The sequence below is a fragment of the Tympanuchus pallidicinctus genome, unplaced genomic scaffold (assembly GCF_026119805.1).
Source record: "Tympanuchus pallidicinctus isolate F22 unplaced genomic scaffold, pur_lepc_1.0 scaffold10, whole genome shotgun sequence".
Classification (NCBI taxonomy): domain Eukaryota; kingdom Metazoa; phylum Chordata; class Aves; order Galliformes; family Phasianidae; genus Tympanuchus; species Tympanuchus pallidicinctus.
The window spans coordinates 8,023,784-8,050,853 of record NW_026294619.1 but is presented as its reverse complement, the minus strand read 5'-3'; the positions used below and the strand labels follow the sequence as shown (position 1 = coordinate 8,050,853).

The 27,070-nt window shown below is 35.8% G+C and overlaps 1 protein-coding gene across 4 annotated transcripts in view; it reads left to right on the top strand.

Moving 5' to 3' along the window:
• Positions 1–27,070, top strand: part of CBLB (Cbl proto-oncogene B) — a 142,122-nt gene that overhangs the window by 54,707 nt on the left and 60,345 nt on the right. For all 4 annotated transcript variants that reach the window (XR_008210930.1, XM_052702660.1, XM_052702642.1 and 1 more), the window contains 5 exons: positions 5,308–5,454; positions 17,802–17,958; positions 22,790–22,911; positions 24,857–24,994; positions 26,463–26,550. Coding sequence is in view for 3 of the 4 variants with exons in the window: in XM_052702660.1 (XP_052558620.1) it covers positions 5,308–5,454; positions 17,802–17,958; positions 22,790–22,911; positions 24,857–24,994; positions 26,463–26,550 (652 nt within the window). In the remaining variant the exon portion in view is untranslated. The remainder of the gene's footprint in view (positions 1–5,307; positions 5,455–17,801; positions 17,959–22,789; positions 22,912–24,856; positions 24,995–26,462; positions 26,551–27,070) is intronic.

Sequence of the window (27,070 nt, the reverse complement as noted above, 5' to 3'; positions counted from 1 at the left end):
ATCTCTGTATTTTACTACAACTTGAGCATATGGATCAGAAATCTGTTTTAAATATAACTAATTAGGTGAAATGAGTTCTATACATATGCTTTGAATTTTGAAGCTTCAATATTTTGAAGGGGACTGGATTCTAAAAGTTAAAATCAACATTCACCTTTTGAAGGCTTTTCAAGCTTTCTTTTATCTTCATTCATGAGCAATTATGACTTGCACTTTTGCCAGCTAACAGAGCTTTCTTTGTCCTTGTATATGAAGTATGAGTTGCGGAAGAATTTTCTTTATTGATAGACTAGTCCACTTCTCTGTCAGATCTATCTGGAAAATAGTTTGCCAAACAGATCTCTTTCTAGCCCTAAAAAAGGCTGGTTTTTTTCTGTGCCTGCAACTGAGATACATTATGAACTTGGAGATTTGATATATTGTTTGTTATAGCAGATAGCTGCGTAGAAAAAGGGAGTATGTATGTGGGGGCAGAGATATTGAAATAATGTTTCTGAAAAGTTGAACAGTCTGATTTTTTTATTATTTTTTTTTTTTAATATATCATGTTTCTTTTGACTAGAAATGTATGTAGTTTCAAAACAAAAATAATCACTTTCATGGGACAAAGCGATTTGCAAGCAGGGAAGTAGAACAATATTTAAGCAGGCTTATGCGTTCTCAATTTTGAGGGTGACATCTAGCTAGAGATTGCTAAAAATCACTATGTTTTGATCATAGTTTGTGAAATCCAGTAATTACAAAGGATGTAGGATCCAGGTGTATTCTTTGCTTTGTGTATTTATTTATATGCTGATTCTGTCAACTGTGTGTTTGGTGCTCTGAGTATTTTATTTCATTCCTCCTCATATGCAGGCAGTAAATGCAGGACACAGGTGTTCACCCCACCTCATTGATCAGGGTAGTGACTGAAAGGAAATGACACAGCCTAATTCCCTATCCAATTCTGTTTGCTAGACCATATTGCCTTCCAAAAGTAAAATTAGCTTTCATGCAGCAGCTAGGAAGTTGAAACATCCAAAACTTAACTGTGTTATTGCATGCTGGTCATGCCTCGCTTTCTTGTTTTATAGATCCAGGAGAACAGGTCTGCTTCAGACCTTCTACTGCTAGATGCTTCTGCTCTAGCAGCCTGGCCTGGTTATGGCAAGGATGTTGTAATAATTCCATTAGTGAGCCTTATTTTCAAATTGGTTATAGCTGGGCATGTGAAAACTCCTGTTCTGAAATCATTGCAGCAATCTCTAGCCTACCCTCACTTTGTAAAGTTGAAGAGAAAAATGATTCAGAAGATACATTTTACAAAAAAGTGAACAAACTCAAGATTCTTCTTTTCAGTCTTTACCATCTGTTTTTCAGAAAACTTGCTGTTGATTTATTACTTCAAAAGGAGGTAATTCTGAAATTAAGAAAATGTTTCCTTCTTCTGACTAACCAAAATATGTTTACTGATCCAAGCTGTAAGTTTGTGCCAACTGAAAATTTGATTTTTCATCTTTGTATCTTAGGCATTCTGGAGTGAATTCAGAGCTTACAGCAGGCTTTAAATACATTGTCCAGAATACGCAAATTTGATGCTCGACATTAACTGTACAAACATGTCTGACAAACAACTGAGTATGATTGAAGAACTGATACTTCAGAAGTAAACTTCTGCAAGAGGGTTGAGTTGTATAGCATCAGCTTGAGTTAGCAGAAGAGAGTTAGCAAAGCTAACCATGAATTATAGAGAAATCATCCAGTAACAGGTGTTGAATATGTTGCAGATAATGTGGAAGAGACCAACAATATCTGTTACATAAAATGCAGTTGATCTACTGTAATTCACAGTTAAAATATTCTTAAATCTTACCACAATTAAATAGCAATTAAATTGTGAAAAATGATTATGTCAGCTCAATTTTCTAAAACAAAGCAGTGTTATTTTTCAGGAATTTGAATCAAATAAGATTGTTCTCATCAGCATGAAACCCATTCTCTGTACATAAATGAAGTAGATGTTTTTACTCTAAATCAGGCACAAAACAGCTGAGGAAAGAAAGCGCACCTTTAGCTTGCTCCAGGTTGCCACTGGAAGTATAATGTAACCGTAAACCCTGAATGCAGCTTCTCAGGCATTAAAACCATTGTTTCCCTATTAATTGGATAACTTTTGCTTTTTAAATGAAGTGTTGCTCCTGTATGATCTATTAAGATGTCTCTCCCCTGCTGGGATTTATGTCAAAAGGTTACTCCAGAGCTTGATTCTGCCAATCAGAATCTGTGCCATCAGACTCCAGTACAAGGTTGTGTTCACATTGTGCTCTGCATTGCAATATTCCACACTGTAATGAGAAAACAATCCAGCATTAAGTTAGAGACGCTGACCTGACTTGGGCAGGATTGGTTTCCTTTGTTTTGTGTTGTCAGTGAGACTCAATATGGGTGGCTAAAATTGACCACAATGTCTTTCTTTAGGATTATTCACCAACAAGACAAAATTGGTGGGTTTACTTGTTAGTTTTCATATAGTTAGAATTTGAATACCTTGTCTTACGCTTATGCATGGGGAATAAGCTGGAGAAGTTTTGATACTGATCCTCATCTTGATATGAGGGAAGAAAAAGGAATTATCTTAACATAGAGAACAGAGCTTCAGAGGGATCCAGGTGGTTATATGCACCTTGTGATGTCTGGGAAGGCACTCCACAGAATAGCTAAAGTACCTATGCTAGAACGGATGACCATGGTCAGGTGAGAAAAGTACACGGGTAGAGAGAATTGGAGGCTTGTCCTGATGTCTTCATCTCTGTACCTTGCATTACTCTTGAAAAGCATTCCTGAAATTGCTGAGTTTTGTATGTCCCGTAGGTAACTGAACTCTGGTATCATGTAAACATATCTAAGCAGAAAGGGTACAGTATGTGCTTTACAGTTTTGAAGAAAAATATGTAAGTGGAATGTTAAGGCAACATAATTTATCATTATTTGATATGAGGAACTTGCAGTAATCATCTAGTACAGGAAGAACCATAATTAAGGAAGAAACAGCTATATATATGTATATACCATATATATACAAATGATTGAGAATTTGCTATTTATACACGCTGTGGTGTATGTTCAGGCTCAGATAAGGTTCTAAATTGTGTCAAGTTTCAGCTTTGCAATCAGAAAGAAAGATATCTTAGTTTGATGCTAAACTATTTTTTCCCATTTATATGAACATTGACCAGAGACAGTTTTCTCTCAACTCCTCGTTATCTAATTGACTTGAAGCAGAAGTGTGCTTATACACGTCATGACTGGGCTTGTTCAAGCCAGAGTTTGCGGTTCAGATGCAGTCCTGTCATGATTGTTCTGGAGGTTTGCTGGCAAGTTCCTGTCAATAGTTGATTTGGTCCCACACCGTGCAGCTGTGCCTATCAGGCAGTGCATGTGTGTGCGGCCACATGCTGCCCTGCAGGCAAGGAAGTGCCTTCTGTTGACAGTGCAGGGAGGGTGCCCCAGGTGGAGCATTGCATGACTTCATCCTTTAGTTTGCTGAAGCCTCACAAATCCAACAAGCTTTGTAATATAATAGTTCACTTGGCAAATTCATACCTGAAAAGAACCCCCGCAGCACAGTAAATTGCAACTGTAGACAATGTAGACATACACATTGTGTGTCAGCCAAAGGAGAGCTCTGTTAAAACTTGTGCTGAATGATGTTCTCATCCGTCCTAGGCATAGGAGGGTTCTTGCCTGATCTTGAGTCTAAGTCAGGCTGATGAAGCCACATTAAAATAGCTGTTGCTTTTTCTGTGCATCAGGATTGAGTTCTGAGGAATAAAATAATAAAGAACATGTGTGTGCAATTAAAGTACAAAGGAAACAGGAAGGGGGATAGCAAGGAACAAATCCAGAAAATGAGGAACAGTTGAGCATCGTAATTACAGACATCTGATTATACTGGAGGAATTAAAGGACTTAAAGCATTAGTCCTACAGTCGTTCTGATGGATATACTCTTCCTCCTCACTAGATTCAGACCTTTTTAAAAATTTCTAAAGTTGCTTGTATTTTCAAAATAGCTGTCTTTATCCTGTGTTCCCTCATAGCAAAACCTGTAGGGAGATCTGCAGTACAGCTTCTGCAGGAATCTCTATTATAAGTTGCATAAAAATTTGGCTGAAGTAATTACTACTTCAATGCTAAAATGAGAGTTCTTTTAGGAAGACCCTGGCAAGTCAGTTCTGCTATTTTGAGAATGAAGAATTGATATTTGTATTTTGGAACCTGTTTGGTATGCACGTGTAAAAATCTGTCACTTGAATCTTGGCTTTGTTTTTTTTTTTTTTTTTAATATGGCTAGGGACTCATGAATAACTTTGAATTTATTTAAAATATTGTATGTAAGCAGTTATTAACTGCATGGTTGATAAGCATAATTTTATTTTGATTTTTCATTAAAATGTCTGAAGCTTTGTGAAGTAGTACTGGAGATCATGACAGATGAATGGGTTTGATGCAGAGCATTTCTGTGTTATTAAAGATATGTAAAAACACTAATTCTGTTTTAGAAGCTGGTCAGTCTCCTGGGTCCTTTCTGTTGAATGTATCAAATGGGGAAGTATCTCTTTTTATTGCTAGCATATCCAAAGAAATCTACAGAAGGAAAATCTCCTAAAGATTTCTTCATCATTCTTCCTTCTCATCTTCCTACCATCTCCCACAGTTTTTTCTGTAGTGAAGGATGATCTAACATGCAGTGTTATTTTCACTAACTGAGATTTCTATGCAAAAAAATACATTTTTTTTGCTGAACTGACATAAAGTCTGGATATCTTATGAAAATGGACTGGTAGCCAAAAAAGAAGTTTGATTTTGTTTCTAACGTGGCAGTGAAAATTGAAAGCAAGCTTTAACTAAAGAGGAGGCATGTAAGAGAAAAATAGGAAGTGGCTCCAGTATGAAAAAGCTGGATAGAATAAAAAGAATACAATTGTCATAGGAAAGAAGAGTAAAGCTAGTTATGTGCCATATTTATATTTTTAGAAACCTGGACTAAAATAGTTTTGATGTCACATATAAAAATAAATTTTATGGGGTTTTTCTTTTGGTTTTGATTTATATTCAGGGAGACCTATGATAAATACGCACTGAGAAGTGCATGCAAACACATACTACTGCTTTGTACTTGTTTGATGTGTTTTCAGTAGAAAGTACCATGTTTCTGTTTTGTCAGATGGTGATTTTTGCACAAATATACAAGATAGATGAGATTCTGAATGATCTATTCAAGTTTAAAAATTACTTTTTTTTTTTCTTTTTTCTATTAAATCCACAGGAGAAACTTAACTAAGCTGTCCCTCATCTTCAGCCACATGCTAGCAGAAATCAAGGCTATTTTTCCAAATGGCCAATTCCAGGGTGATAACTTTCGTATCACCAAAGCAGATGCTGCAGATTTCTGGAGGAAGTTCTTTGGAGACAAGTAAGTACAAATGCTTCACACGATTATTAACTGTTTGTAATCTTAAGGAATGGTATTTTCACAAACTCAAATAGTTTGAAGTATGTGACCGAACATTTTAAAGATATTTTTTCCTCCAACTCTTTAAATTTAGGTGAAATTGGTGAATTTATTATTAGCAGCTTTGTTGCAATACTGTAAATCATTCAAAAGGTGAATAAAAATGCATGGGCAGTTCTTCCAAGGGCATTTACGACTGATCATAAATTGGACTAGCTTACGTGAAGTTTGTTAGTTTCATTCTGGGGTGAAGAGAAACTGTTTTTGTGAGATATGTGACAAGTCACGATACTTTGTATTATGTATATTCTACGTTTGATAAGTCCAAAGTCTGAATTGGGAGCCTATTATTGATGTCATGGACAGTATGTTTTTTCATATCCCATGTATGACTTTCTTACTATAAATGAAGTAATTTGTTTTATTCCTTAATATTGAACATTTTTTCTTTGTACTACCTACAGTTGTAAATGAGTAATGTTTTCTTTTGTTCAAGTTCTGTCACAGGAAACGGGTTCAGTAACTGGAGATATGATGGAAGGTTTTATCAAAAGAAGTTTTTGGAGAAATTTAGTATTCTAAGAGTGTGTCATAAAATGAATGCTGAGTGATACTTGTAGATAAGTGAGAATTTAAGATGTAGGTGAATAGAAGATTCACAGCTTGATCTTTCTCATGTAGAGAAATACTTTGCAATGGAGCTGCTTTATGATCAAGTCTGATATCTTGTGGGTTGGCACATTTGTGAAGTAATTTGACTGTGTGAATTTACAAGAGTTTCATTTCCTTTTTTTTTTCTCTTTTGCTAGTGTAAATGCAGCTACTGTTAGTTTCTAGCTTTTAGGTTTCATTTCAGTGTGGTCTGGTAACTTCAGTCTTCTAACAAATTCTTGTATAAGTAGTTTGAATATGATCAATTAAATCAGTCTCTTTTTTGTTATTGTTAAAGAAAAGGAATTTGGCCATGTTTTGTCTTGCTTATGACAATTTCTTAGAATATCTTTAAAAAGCCTAAAAAAGATTAGATTAAGTCTCTGTTGCTTAGAACTTTTTAAAGTGTCAGTCAAAAGAAAAAAAAAGTATTTTTGAAAGATGATTTAACTGTGATCATCTGCATGAAACGTCTCTGTTTTCTTTTTTCTTCCCTTTGCTTAGCAAATCTCCACCTCCTGGTGCTCCTTTTGTGTTGGACTCTATCCTTGAATGACCTTATCCTACTGTCTTGATTGCAAGTTCCATTTCTGTCACTGAGATTTACGCATCTTCTGCAAGCTGCTGTTTCTGGCTGTCAGTTATCTGATCATAATCGGCCTCTTCATCTTCTCTATTCACTGTTACGTTCCTCTTTGCATTTGTCTGCTAACTTATATTTTTTATGTGAGATTCAAGTGTTTCACTTCAGGTTTATGGTCCTGCCATTTTCCTTGGGAACTGACACAATACCAGGTGCACAAGTTGTCACACAGCAGGATACAGTAACATACAAATAAGTTTTTATCAGAACAAGATTGATAAGAACTTTTAAACTTCATCAGTCCATCTGAATAGCTGAGCTCTGCTGCTGCCTTTCTGTCTGTTCTCACTTAACTCTTTTCTTCCTTGACTCATCTTCTGAAGTGCTTCTTTCTAATCCTTTTCAGGACCACGGGCTTTTACTGTTTCTTATCTAAATTTCTCAATATAGACAACTTAAATATGAATTCTCAATACTTAACTTTTTTCTTTCCACATATGCTGTACCATCACACCTTCTGTGTGTACCTCCACTTTAATGTTTGTTAAAGCATCCATGGACCAAAAATGCTCTGGAATCCTGTCAGTTTGGAGGAGATCAGCATATGTAACCTTGGTTTTATATTTATTTATTTATTTATTTATTTATTTTAGTTCTATCTGCATTTTCAAACTAGGTAACAACTACAGTTTCTGTTAAAATGAACTCATTTGCCTGTCTTCTAAACAGCGAGGAATTGATATGTGCATGGAGCCTTGCCTTTTTCTCACTTTTGTGCTTAAGTAACTGTAAAGCATGTAGCAACATGTATTTCAGACAGATGAGAAGGGTTTTTTTGGCATTACAGTTAATCTCTTCATTAAACAAAATGCCCAGAGCTTTTTAAACATTAATTGACTTCTAATCCATTTAGAAATATATGGCAGGTATGCCTTTGAGCAACATCTTTTACAGTGGGCCTGTTATGACAAATTAGCTTGCAAATAATTTAGTATCACTTCCCTAAAAGCAAAGCCTACATGAAGATTTAGGTTGTTGCAAACAAATGATAAAATCTGTTTTTAACGTGACCTCCTAGGGGTATGCCTCTTGGGCTTTGTTAAATCTCCAAGTCTTGTAAGGTAAATGCTGCAAATGAAGAAGTGCTAGAGGAATTATAGCACATATGCCCTGGATGCATTTTTGTTTTCCGAGGCTAGCCTGGACTCCTTGCTTGTTTTCAAAACTCTTATTTTGAGGTCAGTAAGTAATTCTGCTCAAGAATGGAGTGTAAATTAAAAGTAAGTTCCACTTTACCTTTGCTTCTTATGGATAAACTGTAGCAGAAGAAAAAGCAGCGTATTTTAAGTTGCTGAGAAATAAAGTTTTTTTTTAATTTGCTGAGGAATAAATATATAATTTGAAAGAGCCCAATTTGTAATTATTTTTTTCTGTATCTGAAGTCTTTCACCACTCTTCCTTAACAAGTGAGGAGCTCTAAGTTTTGTAGTTTTGTTACATATATCTATCTGAATACTTACTGCAAAACTATGCTGCTGTAGCAGTTTATTCAGCCCATTATTAAACAGTAATATAAGATGCAACCATTACTTCAGTGTTTAAAGCAAGTCAGGTGTGGATTCATGTGACTTTGAACTCATTAGTAGAATAAATGGCTAGGTTAACTATTGAAAGTGTACAATACTTATATGTATGTATATATATATGTGTATTTATATGGCAGTTGCTCTGAAAGTAATGCCTCCTAATTTACTTTGTTGACCCATGACCTCAGAGGTTGATGTTGGTAGAATGGCAGTAGAGATTAAACCTTCCCACCAATATTCCCTTACCTCTTGTTGCTGTGTAACAGATGGCAGTCTTACATGGAAGTGTGCATGAAGCAAAGGTGTATCATTGAAATCCTCCATGCAGAAAAAATGACAAGTAATTGAAATTCATCGGTGCTTGCGGAATGTTGACCAAACAATGTATGTGAGCACAGTGAGGCAGTGGGTGGTGTTTTTTCAGCACTGATGACTGCAATGTGAAAGGCAAGCCATATTCTGGACAGCCGTGCATACTACAAAATGAAGAGCATCTTGAACAGCTCATCCACATTAATTGGTGGATTACAACCAGGAAATTGTGTGTGGAGCTGAATCAGTGCATTGGAAACAGTGGTGGCAATGTTGGAGACAAAGTTTGTGCCAGATGGCTCCCATGAATGCTCACATGGGAACAGAAATAACAGAGTATTCAAGTTTGTCAGGATATATTGAACCAATATAAGGCCGAAGGTGACAATTTCCTGGATTTAATTCCCTGAAATGAGCTGGAGTCAAAAAGGCAGTTTATGTATTACCTATTGGAGTAAAAGTTCAAAACACAGCCCTCATTGGGTAAATTGATATGCAGTCTTTTGGCATAGGAAATGTGTGATCCTTTTTTGGGATTTTCTACAACCTGGACAAACCATTAAGTCTGACTGCCGTGTCATGATGCTGACCAAACTGAAGGCTCAAACCTCCAGAGTCGGACAGGAGAAGAAGGCAACCTTTCTCTGCACCAAGATAATGCCAGGCCTCTGACCAGTCTGAAGATCATGGGGCACATTGCTGTTCTTGGCTGAGCTGTTCTACTATACCCACTGTATAGTCTGCCTTTGCCTTCTGGCTTTGATCTGTTTGGGTGGATGAAAGATGGACTGTGTGGGCAACACTTTCCTAGCAGTGGTGTTGTCATAGCAGCTGTGAAAGAGTGGGTCACCTCTACTAGTGCGGATTTTAACAAGAATGGCATGCAGGTTCTTACTCACCACTGGCAAAAATGCATAGCTAGTAATGGTGATTATCTTGAAAAATACTATATTGTTGTGGAGAATTTTCTCTATCAAGTAGTCGTCTTCTGCTCACTGTATCTGTTGTAGTTTCTATGAGCATAAATAGGAGGCATTACTTCCAAAGGAACCTACATAGCTGCTCTTTGAATGTCTTGTGGAGAGAAGATCTCAGCAAAGAAATTAAATGGTTTCAACAGAACAGGGTGCTGAGAACTCTAGAAATCCTTGGTTTTCAAATCCCTCCTCAATTTTTGTATTCCTGAATCACCTTTACAAAACTTGTAGGTAATATCAGTAGCTAGGAAGTCTGGGAGCAAGAGAATGCTGTGGAGCTTGTGAGAGATGCAACAAACTTTATAATGGAAATCATCAGCACTTACATAGGCAGAGTGCAGAATAAATAAAATGTTAGTCAGGAGCCTTTGAGTTGTAAGTATTTCTAGTGATGCATGTTTCAGAGGAGATGAGGAAGCCTCAGAAGTGATAGGATGTTTAGAATGGGCCTGATAAGAAGAATATAGGTTTTATGTATTTACAGAGAGGGGTCTGACTGATAAACCAAGGTGGAAAATTGAGACTGATAATTTGGGTGAAGGATGACAATGGACTTCAGCAGTATAATGAAGGAAGAAATGGAAGAATTTATTTGATTTCTTTGTAAGGGCAAAGTACAGTATATACACAGATCGCAGGGTGAGTGATGTCAGCAGTGCCCAAATGGAAGGCCTCTTGACTCTGTCAAGGAGGTTGACTGAGGAAAAGCTGTCATGAAGTTGAAGGAATAGAGAGAATTTTGGATTTGCATTGTGAAAACAAAAACCAGCAATAAGTGAGAACTTTCCAAGGGCTGAATAATGTCTACAGTGGCCAAGAGCATAGCTATTTGATGTATTTATTCACTGGCTATGAGGAGGAAGACAGACTTCTGAACAAAACACTGGGGCTGCTTGAAAACAAGGTAAGGAATAAAATGATACAGAGTTTACGCCAAGGACAAGGTCAATATTTTAGATTAAATAACATATCAGGAAGTTGTTTGACAGGGATAAAAGCAAGAAAGTGGTAAAACTGAGGAAGTGTGACTTCTAATTTTGTACTGGTTACTGGAACACAGTTATTGGAGCAAGTGGTTTTAGTGGAGTTGCTCATAGGTCGTTCTGTACAGAGTTTACCATTATAGTTGTTCTGACTCAAATTAGAGTTTAGTATACAGCTAAGCAGTAATGCTAAGTGGAACTGTGAAATTGTAAGGCATGTAATCAGCAGTTACATTTGTTTATAGATACTTTAGTAACCCCCAGTGGCTTGTAAATATGGATATAAAACATAATCTGATTGCTTCTTCATTATCTGCATTTTATCACTGCATAGTGCTCGATGTTAATTTCCCCTGGTTCCTCACTCATTTTAATAGCATCTTACAGCTTTTACTTATTTTCTGTTCTGAGTAAAAATGTGCAAAATACCACTGGGAGCAATCCTGAACTGAAAATGAGAGTGGGCGAGATGACCTAACAGAGCTTTCCAGCCCCTTAGTTGTAAGCCTTGGTGAAGTCATGCAGCTGCTTTGTAACTATTGAAGTTTGTGATTTGCGGCTGCCTTCATGTTGCAGAATGAATCAGCATCAAAATGCTAATATTCTTATATTTTCATTTTTTCACAGTTGTGCCATATATTCTCTTATTTAATGTTTTACTCTTCACTGTGAAATATTTAAAAAAAAAAAAAAAAAAAGTATTTTTGTTATTGTTAGATGCATTGATTTCCCCCACCTTTTCATTTCTGAGGAAATGGAAATTATTTCACTGGTAGGGTCAAGTACATTACTGTTTTAAAAATCTGATATTTGGTTGTTTTTTCTTTTTCTCATCCGAATCCTCAAACTTTTAACTGTTACTCAGGGGAAAATGTGTCAATTGAAGAAGGGTTTTTTATTTCAGATTGCTACTTCAAAATTTTGAGTAGTCTTGTTTCTACTGTGGTTAGTGTTGTTTGGCACAGGATGTAACAGACAGCCTCTGTTGCTTGGATTTAGAAAAGCAGCAGTAAAATAGGCACAAATCACATGGCAAGACTTAACTTCAAAACATTTGACTGTCAAGAAGTGAGATCTCGGGTAAACTCGATTTTAACACCTTGTTGATCCCCTTAAATTATTACTTGTTCTCCTGTTAAACTCATAGTGCCCAAAAGCCATCGTATTGCCTGAACACTGTAAATTATAGGTTGAAGTGGTCATCCTGGCCCAGAGACGTGCTAATCAGTATGAACTGATGTGGAAGGAGAAACCAAAAGATAGAAACAGATGAAAGAGGAAGAGGCAGTGATGTGGAAGCCCGTGGTGTTTATAACTGTAAAGATCGATTGACAACAGAAAAGGTTAAAGGGAAGGAGATAAAGAGAGAACGGGGCTTTTAGAAGGTGATTGTTTCCTTGGCTTATCATCAACATTCAAAATATGCTTTTTGGTAGCCTTAGTCTGAGGCAGAATCCGCATTTGTCAGATTTTGTCAGATCTGCCATCGGTCACGCAGCAACAACGTGTAATGAAATATTGGTGGGAAGGTTCAACTTCTACAGCCGTAACACAAATATCAACTTCTGAGGTCATGGCCAATACAGTAAAATAGGAGACACTACTTTTAGAGCAGTCTTCGTATGATAAAATAAACAGAAAAATACAGTGGTCTTCACAGTTATTCTAGGTGGCTGAGAATAAGGTTAAATTAGATGTGCAGAAGATAGAGAAAGAAAGTAGTAGTAGGAGGCACACATGACTGTGAGACAGGAGAACATTCTTGGTGCAAGTCAGGATAGACAGCAGTTTTTTAAGGCTAAAAGAACTTGTGAATCATGGATGTGCTTTGGATTGCGATTTGAGATCGGAGTTGGAAATATATAGATAAGTTTATTCTCTTCGGGGACTCTTCAGGAAATGCAAGCTTCCTGCGTCTCTTAAGAGGAACTATAAATTCACTGTCTCACCAACAATGTCCACTTACATGACTTTGGATATTTTAGGTGGTATATATTTCTCATTTCCAAAGGCTTATTTTCTCACTTTTACTTTCTCTTCTCTCACACTAGAATCATCTATATTTGTTCTGTATTATGTCACTTTCTAATGAATGCGCTGGCATGATATGGCAGAATTCATCTTTTCCCTTAGGACTGAGCTCCTCAAGCATGTCAGTTGTTTGCTCTGCAGCTCAGAAGCAACAAAAATATGTGGCCTCTCACTTAAACCTGAAGCAACAGTCTTAAGAAAGTGCTGTGTTCAGTGACGATAAACTAAAATCCACATTGCTCACTACAAACGTGCAAAAAATGTTGTTTCTACTTGGGTCTGCATTTACTTGAATATTTTTGAGTTTGCTCTGAACACAGTGCTGCTCTTTTCATTTTGTGCATTCTGGCAATGTTTCAGAGAGTTTCTTGGAGACAAATGTTCACTATTAAGTGTAAGTTACACAGGTATATGTTTACCTTCTTAGACAAACTTGAGGTCTGTTACAGTTCAGAGGGAACCTGTCACTTGATGTTTGAGAATAGCTGTATTTCTGCAGTTCTACTGAAAAGCTATACTTCGAACATTCTCAGAAAATATTTACTTCCTTTTCAGGTTTATTTTCATGTCTTCTGCTTTTTAGTAATGTGGGTAATATCATGGAGTTTAAGGAAATCCCATCTACGCATGGTCAGGGCAAGAAGGAAAGAAGGACCTAAATTCCTCTTCTGAACTGTATGAAAATTATGTCCTGGACTCTAATCATTCGTCTTTAGATACGTGGAAGTTGTTCGGCGTTTAAAACACTGTATTTGAAAATATTGAATGACGCTTTTGACATGTGTCCATAATAGTAAATGGATACCATCCTGTATGAAAGTATTTCTGAGGATGTAATTTTATTTGAGCATGTGTACATTCATTATTATTCTGTAATTCTATAACTCTATTAGATTCCATAGAATATTCTATATTCTATTATTCTATTATTCTGTGCTAATTTTACTATTGCAGAAAAAAATGCGGGGAAGCAGTCCCATTTTAAGAGGATTGGGGAAGGGCATATTTAAAACACACGCTTTTTTTTTTTAAATGATTTTTTTTAATGAGAATCTTAAATAAAAAGACAACCCCAAAGTAAATGCTAGGATGCAGATAGCTTTGTTAATTGAAGAGAGGTGAGATGAACGAGAGAAGGCCTTTCAGGGGGAAAAAAAAGACAATTAGAATCTTTTTTTTTTTCTAATTTTTCAATTAGTGTGGACTTGCTCCTGCTCTGGTGATGGGGGGGGAAAAGCAGTACAAAGGAACTGCATGGATTAACCATTCCCTAAAACTTTGGTATATATATATCTCCATGTTTCCTTCTTATTTTATTTGCTTCTAAACTTGTGTTTCTGAATATTTTAAATTAATTGTAGGTCATAATAAAGTAACACAAGATACATACATGCTGTTTTTTATGTTATGTATTTTTAAATAGAACACAATAGTGGGGAGGAACCTTCAAAGTTGATCAGTGTTGACCACTTCAGGGCTAACTCAGAGCTAAAGTATGTTATTGAGAGCATTGTCCAAATGCCTCTTGAGCACTGTAAGGCATGGGGCATCTCTAGGAAGTCTGTTCCAGAGTTCGACAACTCTCATGATAAATGTTTCTCAGTGCCCACCTGACTCTCCTCTGGCAGAGCCCTATGTCATTTCATCTTGCCATCAGTTCCCATGAGCAGAGCCCAGCACCTCCATCTGCATCCCTTTCTCTGGACCATGCTCAGAACAGCAAGGTCACCTTTCAGCCTCCTGTTCTTCAGGCTGGGCAACCTGAGTGCTATCAACCTCTCCTTGTAGGGCTGAAAGGCATGTCCTAGTACAAGCTTTGTTGCACTCCTCTGGATGCTTTCAGGGATCTTAGAGTCCTTTTGATGTTATGGAGCCCAGAACTGTAAATAATATTCAAGTTGAGGTTGCACCAATGACAATTATAGTGTAGGAATCACTTTTTTTTTTAATTAGTGACCAGTTTCTTTTTCCTCAAACTGCATCTTAAAATCAGAAACACTTACCTGGATTTATCTGTTCAGAATGTGTAGTAGAGCTCTTAACTTTGGGCATCAAACATTCAATGAAATACAACCACTCAGCTCTGGTCATGCTCATTCTACTGCGAGAAGTAGCCTATGTAATTAGAACTAAATACCCTTAATACTGAGTGCACTTACTGAACCAAAATCTGTGGGGAACTGATGTTACAAGGCAGTTGTATCAGACCTTTCAGAAGAGCTATAGTTGAGCTGACTAACTTTTCTCTTCCTAGGCAAGTGTCCACAGGTCAACCTGTTAGCAGTAAAGGAATTGTGCCAGCATTGTGCAGGGTATCACTATGACATGATGCAAGAAATATTATAAGGACAAGGATCATAGAAAGGTCTGTAGGAGATATCTTACATAACTCAGGAGCTGAATGCTGCAGGCAGTTTCTCATTACAGAATTTTCTTTTTATAAAGTCTTTTTTTTTTCCTAAAAGAAATGACATTCTAAGCATTAAATAGGACAATCCCAATGCCAAACTTTGGTTTGATTGGTCTTGTTGTCTTCCTTCTCCTGCTACTTCTGGCACCCTGTAGCCTCCTTAAACAATTAAAATAAATCTTTAGATTTAAATAATAAAAAGATGACTTCAAAGGTTGTGAATCCCCTGAAGCACAAGAAAATATTCATTCAAGAAAACCACAATATCTACAAAAATCTTTCACCCCTTCGTCAGTACGGGAAGCATTTTGACTGAACATCTCTTATTTCCCTGTCAGAATTTTTTGTTTTGCTTTGTTTTGTTTTCAACATGCTTAAAATGTCTCCTGGTTTTAGTTCTTTGAGAGAAGTGGAAGTTTCTGAATTCTTGACCTTGTGATAATTCAGTAACAGCTTTAGAGTGGGATGTGTGTCTGCTCTCTGTAAGCCCTCTGAAGAGCATAATAGTTTGTACATATTAATGGAGAGAGACACTGGGAAAGAAATGATCCCTGGCTGGTACTATTTCAAGGTATTTAGGCATGAGAGCGGTACAAAAGTAGCTCCTGAGAAATAGGAATAAATTTGTTTCAACAAACAATTCTCACCTCGTTTAAGAAAGGAGAAGGTAGAAGACATATTCCACAAAGTTCAGCAGAAAACAATTCTGTTGTTATTAGTTGTATTTCAAATTGGGGCCACATTTTAGATGCATTTTCTTCGAGAAATCCCACAGGATAACTTTAGATGTTATTTCGTTAGCTAATCACTCATTTCCCAACATCTGGTTTCTATCTTAGCCAAAGTACTAGCAAACAAAACTCAAAAAAACATATGCTCCTGAAGACTTCTGTGTGTTTTCCCCATCACTGGTGGGGTTTGGAGGGGAGGATGCAGGGTGTTAATGAATGGATGATGAAAGATCATACTTGCTAATCCAATCTAATGAAATGTTTTCAGTAAATTGTCTCAGGCAACGCATGAAAAACTCATTCTTGAAATATACTATGGCTAAATTCATTCTTGTTGGGCTATTGTTTTTTAACTTATGGGTTAATTAACTTTTCTGACCCTTTTTTTAGTGTGATTCCAGTGCTGTAACCATCCAGGTGATTTGCTGAAAGATTCAGATGTTTCAGAGCTATGGCTACAGAAAGTAAATTAATCTTAGGCATTTGAATGAAGACAACTTTAACACCAAAAAAGCACTTAACTTTTCCAATTTTGTTCTCTGAACTTAGTGCTACACTTCATTCTTCCTTTACCATAATCAAAATTCAATGTGCGTTCGTTCTTAAATGGCATCTGATGTGGTATCCCTCTTCAGCTCTTTGTGGTTTCCTGTTTTTCGTACACAGATGAAAGTATCTGCTGAGATCTATTAAACTATGCAGTTTATCGTGTCTGATTTTTTCAGTGTTAGCTTCCAAGTAATGTGTAGACTTCTTTGCGTGACTCAGTAGAAATATAGGAAAATGTCTTTGGTGTTATACTTCAAATTGCTATTTGTTTTAATGTAGTTTAATTCTGAAATATTTATTATGCAGTGCCAACTTAAAACAGTTGCTCTTTTTCTTGAACAATATTGTAGTACCAAGCAATATGTATTTCATGTAAGGAAATGCTTTATTGTGGCTTTTCTAGATATCTTGACCCTTATAAAAATAATGTAACATGAACTAGTAAAAATTGCAAGAAAATAGTGATGAGTAGGTGAGCCCTGTGTCTCCTCTTTTGACATCTAGCAAACATTAAAAAATATTACTTGGAAAATGTGAAATGTGCTGAAAATAGTTATGTATCAATTAGTGGTTATATACTGGTTAATTAACATGTTTTCAAGTAGCATATAATTTGCTCTCAGTTCAAGGCAGAACCTTTGTAAGAGAAGGGGCTATGGCTTAGCAAAATTGGGAAGTCCTAAAGACTTGAGAAAAAGAACTATTAGTGAAGAATTTCTCATAGATTTGGGAGTGATAAATTGGAGTACTTCAGTGTGATCAGCCTCATCAGATTCCAGTTGTAAGCACTTGGTTGGCAAAACAACAAATCTACATTACTTCAGCCTATACAAATAGAAACTGAGTTTGACAGATTGTGGGTTTGCATTAGGGAAGATAACTTTAATCTCGTTCTACCCTGATTTTCCACGTTCTGCCGTGTTCACCGCTCTCAAAAAATAATCCTCATTGTGCCATAACGTGTGAAGATGAAAATTTTAGAAAGAGTCTTCTAATATCTATGTAACTGTCATGGGGTATAGCGACCGTTGGCCCAGGGTGATGATAACTGGACGACTGTTATCAGAAGGTTCTTGGCCACTATTTAACAGCCTAAGTTATGAAAAAGGTTACTGCAGTAGATGCTAAATTGATGTTTATCATTCTGAGAAGAGAGACTGAAGAAGAGAGTTTTTTGCCAAAAACAGAAGTGGTCTTTCAGATTAACTTTGAGAAGGTGCAAGGCTTGTTGCTCTACCTGCATAGTGGAATGTTTCAGTTTCCACAGTGTTTTCCATCATTGTGCTATTGAAACTTGAATATTTATCATTGCAATATAAAGTGTCATTTTGTTCCTTTGTGTTTTAAAGGCTCCTTTCAGATAACTTGATTCTTTTTGTCTGTTGAAAAACCTAATTAATGCTCATCTACTTCAAAAGTCAGTCTCTGCTGTCTAAATAAGTTATCATATTTTAATATGGGTTTTCATTAAATTTATTACTTTCCCCCCTCACAGAACTATAGTGCCATGGAAAGTGTTCAGGCAGTGCCTTCATGAAGTTCATCAAATAAGCTCTGGTTTGGAAGCAATGGCTCTTAAATCTACTATTGATTTGACCTGCAATGACTACATTTCAATTTTTGAGTTTGATATCTTCACTAGGTTATTTCAGGTAAGACTTAAAAATGTTAGATATTTGCATGACTTTGAAAACTTCAGTGACCTGTGGCAATTACCTAGGGGTCAAGGAAGGTGGATTTTTGTCAGCACCCACAGCTAAAAAACTGATATCTAAAAGAGACATTCAAGCAGCACCTGCTTTATTTTTGCACAAACATAGTATGATTATCTTTATGTCTGCTGTTTGCATGTTTCACTAATCTTAAATACATTTTTTGAAATATTGACCTTCAGGTAATTATCTAAATTTTGTGTCTTTGTTATATTTTCGTATCTACATCTATTTAGATTCAGTGTTTCTACTAGATGTATGAAGAATGTTTGCTTTTTTTTTTTTTTTTTTTTTTAAGTTTAGGCCTGATCTTTTTTTTTTTAATAGACAGATTTTTCCCATTAATGCTCCTCATTCTATCAAAAATAGGGGAGTATCTCTGGGAATAGCACTAATAGGGGGAATAGTATTATTGTCAATAGATAATATTTATCTAAAATAAGCCTTGTCTGTATGTTACAAGCCACTGCAAATCTTGTGCTCCTTCTACAGAACATAATCTAAGATATTCTTTGAGTACTTGAGTTAACATAGAAGTCTGTGCAGGCTCGCATCTGTATTAGATGAACTGATTCTAAATTTGTCAGTTTAGGTTTTTCTTTTGTATGTAGTAATCTTTGACCTATCCAATGATTCAGTTGGTCATTTCCTTTTTTAAACAACATACATCAATAAACTACTGCATTACTCTTTTGCCTCTTGCAGTTATGTTCAAGTAACAATTTTTATTATTTTTTTTACCAAAGCCATGCCATATTTTTGTTCCCTCTTCCACGTGTTATGTGTTAATCTCTCTTTAGCTTTATTGGGTTTGCTCTTCTGGGAGGGGTGACCATTACAAAGTATATATTAAGATCTGGCAGCAGATGATTAACAGTTTTAGTTTAGAGTTTTGATTTTGATAATCTCTTCCCTTGTCTGAGTCAGAACTATATCAAAGTTGAAAATGTTAAGGTGTAAGAAAACTGTTTAATTTAACCACAAATATTGGTTGCTTTTTAAAATAGTCACATGGGCTACAGATCTTTGAATAAAATTTTGGAGGCTCTCTTTGATGAAATAAACTGCGCTGATGCTGTTCAAGCAAAATCCCTCTAAGCTTTGCCCTTTATGTGCAGCTTGATATCATCAAATATTCCAGTCTGAACTTTGATGCCTTGTGAGCCATTTCTACTGTCAAAGTTTCTCGCTTTTATTCATTGTTTGGCAAGCACTCAAGCCCAGATCTTGCTCTCAGACTTCACTGCAAATTGTCTGAGGCCTATTGGCTGCAGTATACATCGCTATGAAATACACTTATTTGAAGTTCCTTTCTGTAGAATTTGATCACCTTTTTCACTGAGCTCACAGCTAAGAAGTTTGTTGTGCTTAGGTGTTTCTTTTATTAGTTTGATTAGTTTTAAATGTGCATATCAACTGTAAAATTAAAAATTTAATAAGAATTGAATGATCAGAGAGGTAATATTTTTTTTCTGACCCTGTGTAGGGTCCTATAGATTTTGTTCAAGTTCAGAACAGTAGTCTCAAATGAGATTTATTTAATTTGATCTGTAAGCCAATGAATTTGCATTGCTTCACTTTGTTATTAGGCCATGGTTATTTTGATTCGTTTCTACGCTTGATTCTAGGAAAAAGAAATCAGCAGTACTGACATACGTAAAGCAAGAAGATTGGCTAGGATTAAATTTTAATCTAATAAAGAGGCAGGAAAAACTTTATCCAAACTAATTTACCAGCTTGTGCAATAGCTGCGTAACTGTTGAGGTGAACTTACACTGAACTTGGTCTGAGAATCTCTCCCAGAGGTTACATTTTATTTCTCAAGTTTTTAAAATGCTTCCTTAACTATGTGTGCCTACACCCATGGAGAGAAAATCCCAGTTGTTGAAGTAATCAAAACACTGCTTTGCCAACTGTGGGTTGTTTCAGAAAAGCTAAATCTATGATGGTGCTTATTCACTGAAGAAAGCAAGACTGCTTACTGTGAAGATCCTGTAAAAGTGAAGTTGCTCCCCCTGCCTCACCACTGTATATGTGCACAACTTTACTGTTATCTCTGACCAGAGATAAAGTTAGTGTGGAAGTATATGTGGGTGCTTGGAACTAATTCCATCACTGTTACCATGTTTGATGAAATTGTCCTTTTAAGCAAAAATATTTCTATAGAAGTGTACAAATCTTTTACCATTTAAAATTTCCACTCTTCTAATAATCTTTGTGTCTGAAAGACAAGCTTAGAGTTCTTGCCTGTTAATTTGCAGACCTAGTGTCTTATCATTTACATGTATCGCAGTAGTGGATTAATTTGAGGAGAATCCAAGCATTAGAAGATTATACAGTTTACTTTAAGTCTGATACTCATGATTAACCAACAAATTTGCATAGATGTTGTTTTTTGTTGTTTTCTTTTTTGTTAGGGGGATTAATGGGTGGAATCATGTACTTCATACCTAAGGTTTGTTGTACTGTGGTAATACAAAGCTTCAAAGTACTGAATGTTTGAATATACTTTTTGACTGACATGCACTTGAGTAATACAAAAGGTGAAGGTATGTTGCGTTTTTGTGATAGAAATGTCAATGTCGGTGTGGTGAAGGGGCAAGGCTCAACTCCCTTTTTACTTTAATTAGAGTAACTAACATTTTCAGTGTGATTAAGCTTCTGGCATCCGTCTTCAGTGAGTGTGTAGAAAGGAGATGACAAGATGTGGTATCACATCTACAGAAGTGAATTTTTCTCCTTTATAGTTTGTACAAATTTCCTCATTTGACCTCAGTACTGAAACCTTACTGTTCTGTTCCACAAGTCTGACTTGAAGATTTTAAAATACATGTCTTCATACATGTTTAAGCGGTGGTTAGGGTTTGCCTAGGGAATGTGTCATCATCTCAAGTTGAACTTTTACAATACTTTGCTCAAATGTGTCACCTAAATAGACATTTATTCCCTGCCTCACTAGCCCTTAGAAGTCCCTTTTAGAAGGAATTTGCAGGATACACAGTAACACTACACAGTAATGATAGTCTCTTGTCTGTTGCTTGACTTCTCCTGCCCTGATCTTTTGACAAATATATAAATAAACATCTCTCAACCACAGAGAGGCAGTTTCTTATCTTTTCAAATGCTGGCTATGAACACATAATATATTTGTGTTAATCCATGCCTTAAATATCATTCATCTTTTATGGTGGAGGAATACTTTATATTTGAAGTAATAGCATATCAGTTATGTTTCACCGAGTTTGTGAAGCATTTGTTATTGAGGTCAACAAATACTTCAGAATTTGTCAGTATTTGTTTTGCTTTCTGACTGCAATATTTTTATGGTAACTGAAGAAAACAATTAATAAAGAATAAGGAAAGAAATCACAGCTCAAATTAGTAGCTTTATTAGGCCTCATTTCAATGTTACTTATCATTAACTACAAGAATGCCTCAGAACCACTCAAGAATAAGCTCACTTGTTTTTTATGAAACTATCATAGTATCATGCTCTGCAGGTTCCTACTGAATTATGTACTTAATATTTTATGTGGCTATGGGCAGGAGATCCTGCAAATTCAAAATCTTCAAAATATTTATCCATATATTATTATCAGGGCTCAGTATAGGGGCAAGTTTTTTTGTTTGTTTATTTTTTATGTTTTTAAAATGGTCTTGATTCAGCCATCAAGTGCTGCCTCAGTAAGCTTGCAGAAGACACCAAGTTCATCAGGAGTGTTGATCTGCCTGAGTGTCAGAAGCTCTGCAGCAGGATCTGGACAGGCTAGGTTGATGGGCTGAGTGCAAGTACATGACATCTAACTAGGCTGAGTGCTGGATGCTGCACTTAGGTTGCAGCAGCCCCATTAAGTGGTTTAGGCTTGGGGAATTGTGGCTGGAAAGTTGGCAGCAGAAAATAACCTGGGGTGCTGATCGGCAGCCAGCTGAACATGAGACAGTAGCGTGTCTGGGTGGCCAAGAAGTCCAAGCCATCCTGGCCTGCATAAAAAATATGGCCAGCAGGAAGAAAAAAGTGATTTTCCCATTGTACATAGCTCTGGTGAGACCAGTCTGCATCTTGAATATTGTGTTCAGTTTGAGGTCCCTCCATACATGAAGGATAGTGAGTTGCTTGAGTGCGTGCAGAGAGGAGAACAACAAAGCTGGTAAAGGGACTAGAAAACAGAATGCACGAGGAGCAGTGAGAGAACTTAAGTTGTTTAGTCCAGAGAGGAGGCTGAGGGGATGCCTTATGACTCACTTACATCTACCTTGAAAGAAAGTTGCAGTGAGGAGGGTGTTGGTCTCTTCACAGGTGACAAGTGATAGGACATGAGGAAATGGGCTCAAAATGTACTAGAACAGGTTTAGATTAGATGTCTAAGGGATGCCCTCATGGAAAGGGTGGTCATGCATTGGAACAAACTGCTGAGAGAGGTAGTAGGGTCATAATTCCTGGAGGTATTAAAGAGATGTGTGAATGTGACTCTAAGAGGCATGGTGTAGTGATGGGGAGTAGGACCAGATCAGCGGTTGGACTTGATGACTTAAGGTCTTTTCCAAACTAGGTTTATTCTGTGATATTTTTTTTTTTTTTTTTTAATGAATCCTTGCACCAGAGCTGAATGCATAGGACAATCTTTTTTGCTTCTTAGACCTTAACCAAAAGTGTGTATTTTTCTGCTCAAGTGCAAACATTGTGGGTCTTTTTGAAAAATTGACTTGAGTTTTATTAGAAATATGTAATTACCTGGTTGTATCTTTTTAATTGTTTGCCTGATCTGTTTAGCCATGGGGTTCAATCTTAAGGAATTGGAACTTCTTAGCTGTGACTCATCCTGGATATATGGCATTCCTGACATATGATGAAGTGAAAGCAAGACTGCAGAAGTACAGCACAAAGCCTGGGAGGTGAGAAGTTTGGCTAATTACAGCTTTCCAAATAAACATACTATCTCTGAAGCTACATAGTTTATCTAAATTCATATTTCTAAACTGTGTAATACTTTATATTGCAATAATGTAGGAGTGAATTTTTACCTTTTTTTCTCATTAACAGTAGATCAGGTTCCTAATAATATTCTTTTACATACTTGAGATTTTATTTATATCAAAATGTATTTTTACAAAATAATGTAATGCCAAGTGCCAGAATTTCAGATTCAAAAACTGCTGGTTTTTTTGTTTTTTTTTTTTAGATTTTAAGACTTAGGAGTTTTGTAACCATAATTTATTTTTTATACTGTAATTCTTCCATTGCTATAAAGCAAGTAACATTTTAGTAGCCCATGGTAATCTGAACAAGTACAAGTAAACAGAAATGTATTATTGGAAAGCGTTTTTGGAAATATAATCTACGTTTAAAAAATTTTTACTAACAGTCAAATTTTTACTAACAGTAAAGTAAAATTCATCTTAGACTAGTTCTACCTTTGAGTTCTCAAGCTTTGTTGCCTAATGTGTAACTTTCTAAATTTGCTGCAGCATCCCATGTGTACATATCTAAAAGCTCATCATTTTGAAACTTGTTAGAGAAATATAGCAATAACGTGAGACAGTTATATGTACCTTCTGTACTTGGTTTCTTCTGCCTTTTTTTTTTTAGCAAACAGACTATCGTGTTAAGTTACCTATCTGATCAAGCGCAGGTGCAAGAATTTTGTGTTTCCAGTGAGATAAATATTTTATCTTGGCACTTGTGAGCTATATTATGGACTTCAGATAACTAGGCTGATTTTTAGAGTGATTGCTGTACATTTTCTCTGATTAACTCTGATTAGAAAAGAGAAGTAATGGAAAAATTATCCAAAGTTGCTGTAACGTTTCGTGTAAGTACAGAATTAGTTTTAAGATAACTTTCTATTTGAATACTGCAAGATGACTTCCTGAGTTGTTCAGGTGAAATATTGAATTTTAAAGATAAAGTGAAGGTACAAAGTAAAATTACATTTGTAATCAGTTTAAAACATTTTGGAAAGTACAAGTTCTGTTCAAATGAGTAGAATCTGGTTACTTCAATATAGTGTTGACTTTGTTAAAGTTTTTAAGAGCCAGAGGGTCTAAAACTTCTGAGGGGCTAAGATTTCTCATTTAGAATTGTTTGGGTATGAAGAAAAAATTGAGCTATAACTAAGAAAAGCTGTTTTGTAATATGAAATTGGGTTTGTGGTATTTATGGGATGCTTTTCTAAATGCAGTATTTGCATCGGTCAAGGTGTCTGACATTGAAGAGATTAGGCTTCTTGGTAAAAAGAAAATAATGCCCAATGCTCTTTCCAGTAGTCTTCCTTTTTTTTCCTGCTGTATTCCCTGTCTGCATTGCGTAAACTCCTAGATATCAACTGTACAATTGAGAAGTATTTGAACTTAAGTCTACTTGGGTTGATACTACTTAGTATTTTTTGAAGTGAAACGATACTTCTTCTATCCTGTTCACCAACTCAGGTACACCCAACCTTAACACTGATAGTAGAGCAGTTTTTATCATTCGTTGTTTGCATTTCTGTTGCATCAAAAGGTGTTTTCTGTTTCTGAACAAACTTTCCATTGATTCGTATTCATGGCCTGTGTATGCTCAAATGGCTCGTGTTGTAGCTGTGGAGAGTCAGTAGTATAATATGCTGTCCTAGAAAAGATTTATGGTCTAAATATATGTAATGTAGGACTATTCACAGTAAATGTGCATCTTTCACTTTGAGAAAAATCAAGCGAATGAAAATTTGCGTTGAGGAAGATACTGTTATCCTCTTTTGTTTATGGGGAACTGATGGAATAAAAGATGCTTTATTTAAGGTTACGTGCTGAATTTGCCCAAGTCCATCTAATGCTGACTTTTTATTCATCTTGTTTTATCAAGCTATATTTTCAGACTGAGTTGTACTCGCTTGGGGCAGTGGGCCATTGGGTATGTGACTGGTGATGGGAACATACTGCAGACCATACCTCACAATAAGCCTCTGTTTCAAGCTTTGATTGATGGCAGTCGGGAAGGATTGTAAGTACAAATTTCTGTAGTTACCATAGGAATTAAATCCTGGTTTTCTTCTTCTGTTGCTTCAGATGGGTAAATATTAAAGATCTTTGAAACAGAAAATCTAGATATGACATTTGCCATTTCTTTGGAGATTAAAGTCCATCCTTTTTCTTATTTCCAGGTAATTCCATTAACCAAAGTTAACGAAAGACTTATCTCATAGTGGATAAATTCTAGGAGAAAATAAAATTGGGTAGCTGTCACTTGGATTATTTCCCAGTAAGAGTCACAAATGCACTTAAGCTTATTGAGCAATTACTACTGGCAGTTACTCATATGTCTAGCTCTGAACAATGATCTGAAAGCCTTGCAATTGCTTTTTTATGTATGGTGCAGCCAAAACATTTTCCAGGTTTGAAGGGTTTGCTGAAAAGATTTCTAATTATAAAAGAATCTAAGTTTATGAGAAGTAGGGTTTTCTTGTACTGCATTGGTTGATGTGACACACAAATATTCAGCGTCAAAATCTTTTTTTGTTACATTTTGGTATATCCTTGTAACGATCATATATATGATCATAATGAATTAAAAAAAAATTGATCATTCCTCAAAAATTGACAAATTTCTTTGCAAAATTCCAGTTTTACTCAGTTGACTTTAATACTTGATTTCATATTTTGGAAGACATCATATTACTTTAGCTATTGCCTTTGTAAAATAAAACATACTTATTACAGTAGTGTTACTACTACACAATTTTTGCAATCAAAATTGGGCAAACAAAAACTGAAGCTGAGAATATTAATTCTAGATGAAGTGTTAGTACCATATTTAAATATAGCTTTTTCACGGGTGGCTCTTAACAACCTGACTTTCAGGAAACTGTTTCCGAGTTTGAGGTAACATAAATCTCAGTATAGAACAACTCAATAATATCATTAACTTATTGGTTTCCCACAAGTTTGAAAAGCTTCCATCTGTTCTTGTCCTAAAGTCCAGTCTGCGTCTCAGATTCTCAGTGTAAATTCTTATCAAAATAACAGATGTTCACGAATGTATGTTGCTATCTCTTATACTGCAGTGGTTGAAATAGTCTACAGGGTCACTTAGCACTATGCTTGTATTCTGAGATCACAACGAACGTATCCAAGTATAAGTTCACTGTAAAATGAAGATCAAAAATAATATTGCGTCTAGGTGCTTCAAAAAGATGATCTGCGATAACTCATATGCATTCTGCTGGTGATTATGATTGTGATGTTAACATCTTCCTAATGCTTTTATAAGTGAACTTTAGCATGTAACAAAATTAACTTGTAGCAATTAGTTGCACGCAGAAGTTGAAAAAGATGACTAATCTTGAAAACAATTATGCATTTTAGTTAATGACTGCTGTAACTTATACTGTCTCTCTGAAATTTCATAGGCATTATTTATGTAACAAAGATGAAGAAATGTGCATATTTATAACAATTTCTTTGTGATACAGCTATCTCTTCCCAGATGGACGAAGTTACAATCCTGATCTGACAGGATTATGTGAACCTACACCACATGATCACATAAAGGTCACGCAAGTATGTTGCACAGTTTATCAGTTGTTTTTTAATCTTCACTTCCCGTAGGATCTCATCTAGTAGCGATAATAAGCTTTTATTAAAATGTGAGAAATGAATTCATGAGAGTGAAAATGCGTTGTTGATAGAAGGGCTTAGATGAGGAAGAACTTAATAACCATTTAAACTCTAGAGCCAATGATGATGCAGACAGTATGCCTTGGAAAATTTTGTTTATTCTAAGGCTCATCTATGTGAGAAATGAGTTAATGGTTGTTAAAGATTTTTCTGATATTTGTGTCATATGTTTATGTAGCTTAGAGCTTACTTGATAACAGCATGTAAGTGTAAAGGAATAAAATCAAGATCAGTTGATAGTTTTTAAGCCTGAATAAGTATGCTACAGTTTGTTGACAGATCCAGGAGGAAAACTTTAGTTTATTTGTTTAAAAAAAAAAAAAAAAAAGAAAAAGAAAAAAAAAACCCACAAAACAATTCTCTGGTCTCTTGTTTCTTCTGTTTATTGTGAGACTTAAAAGAG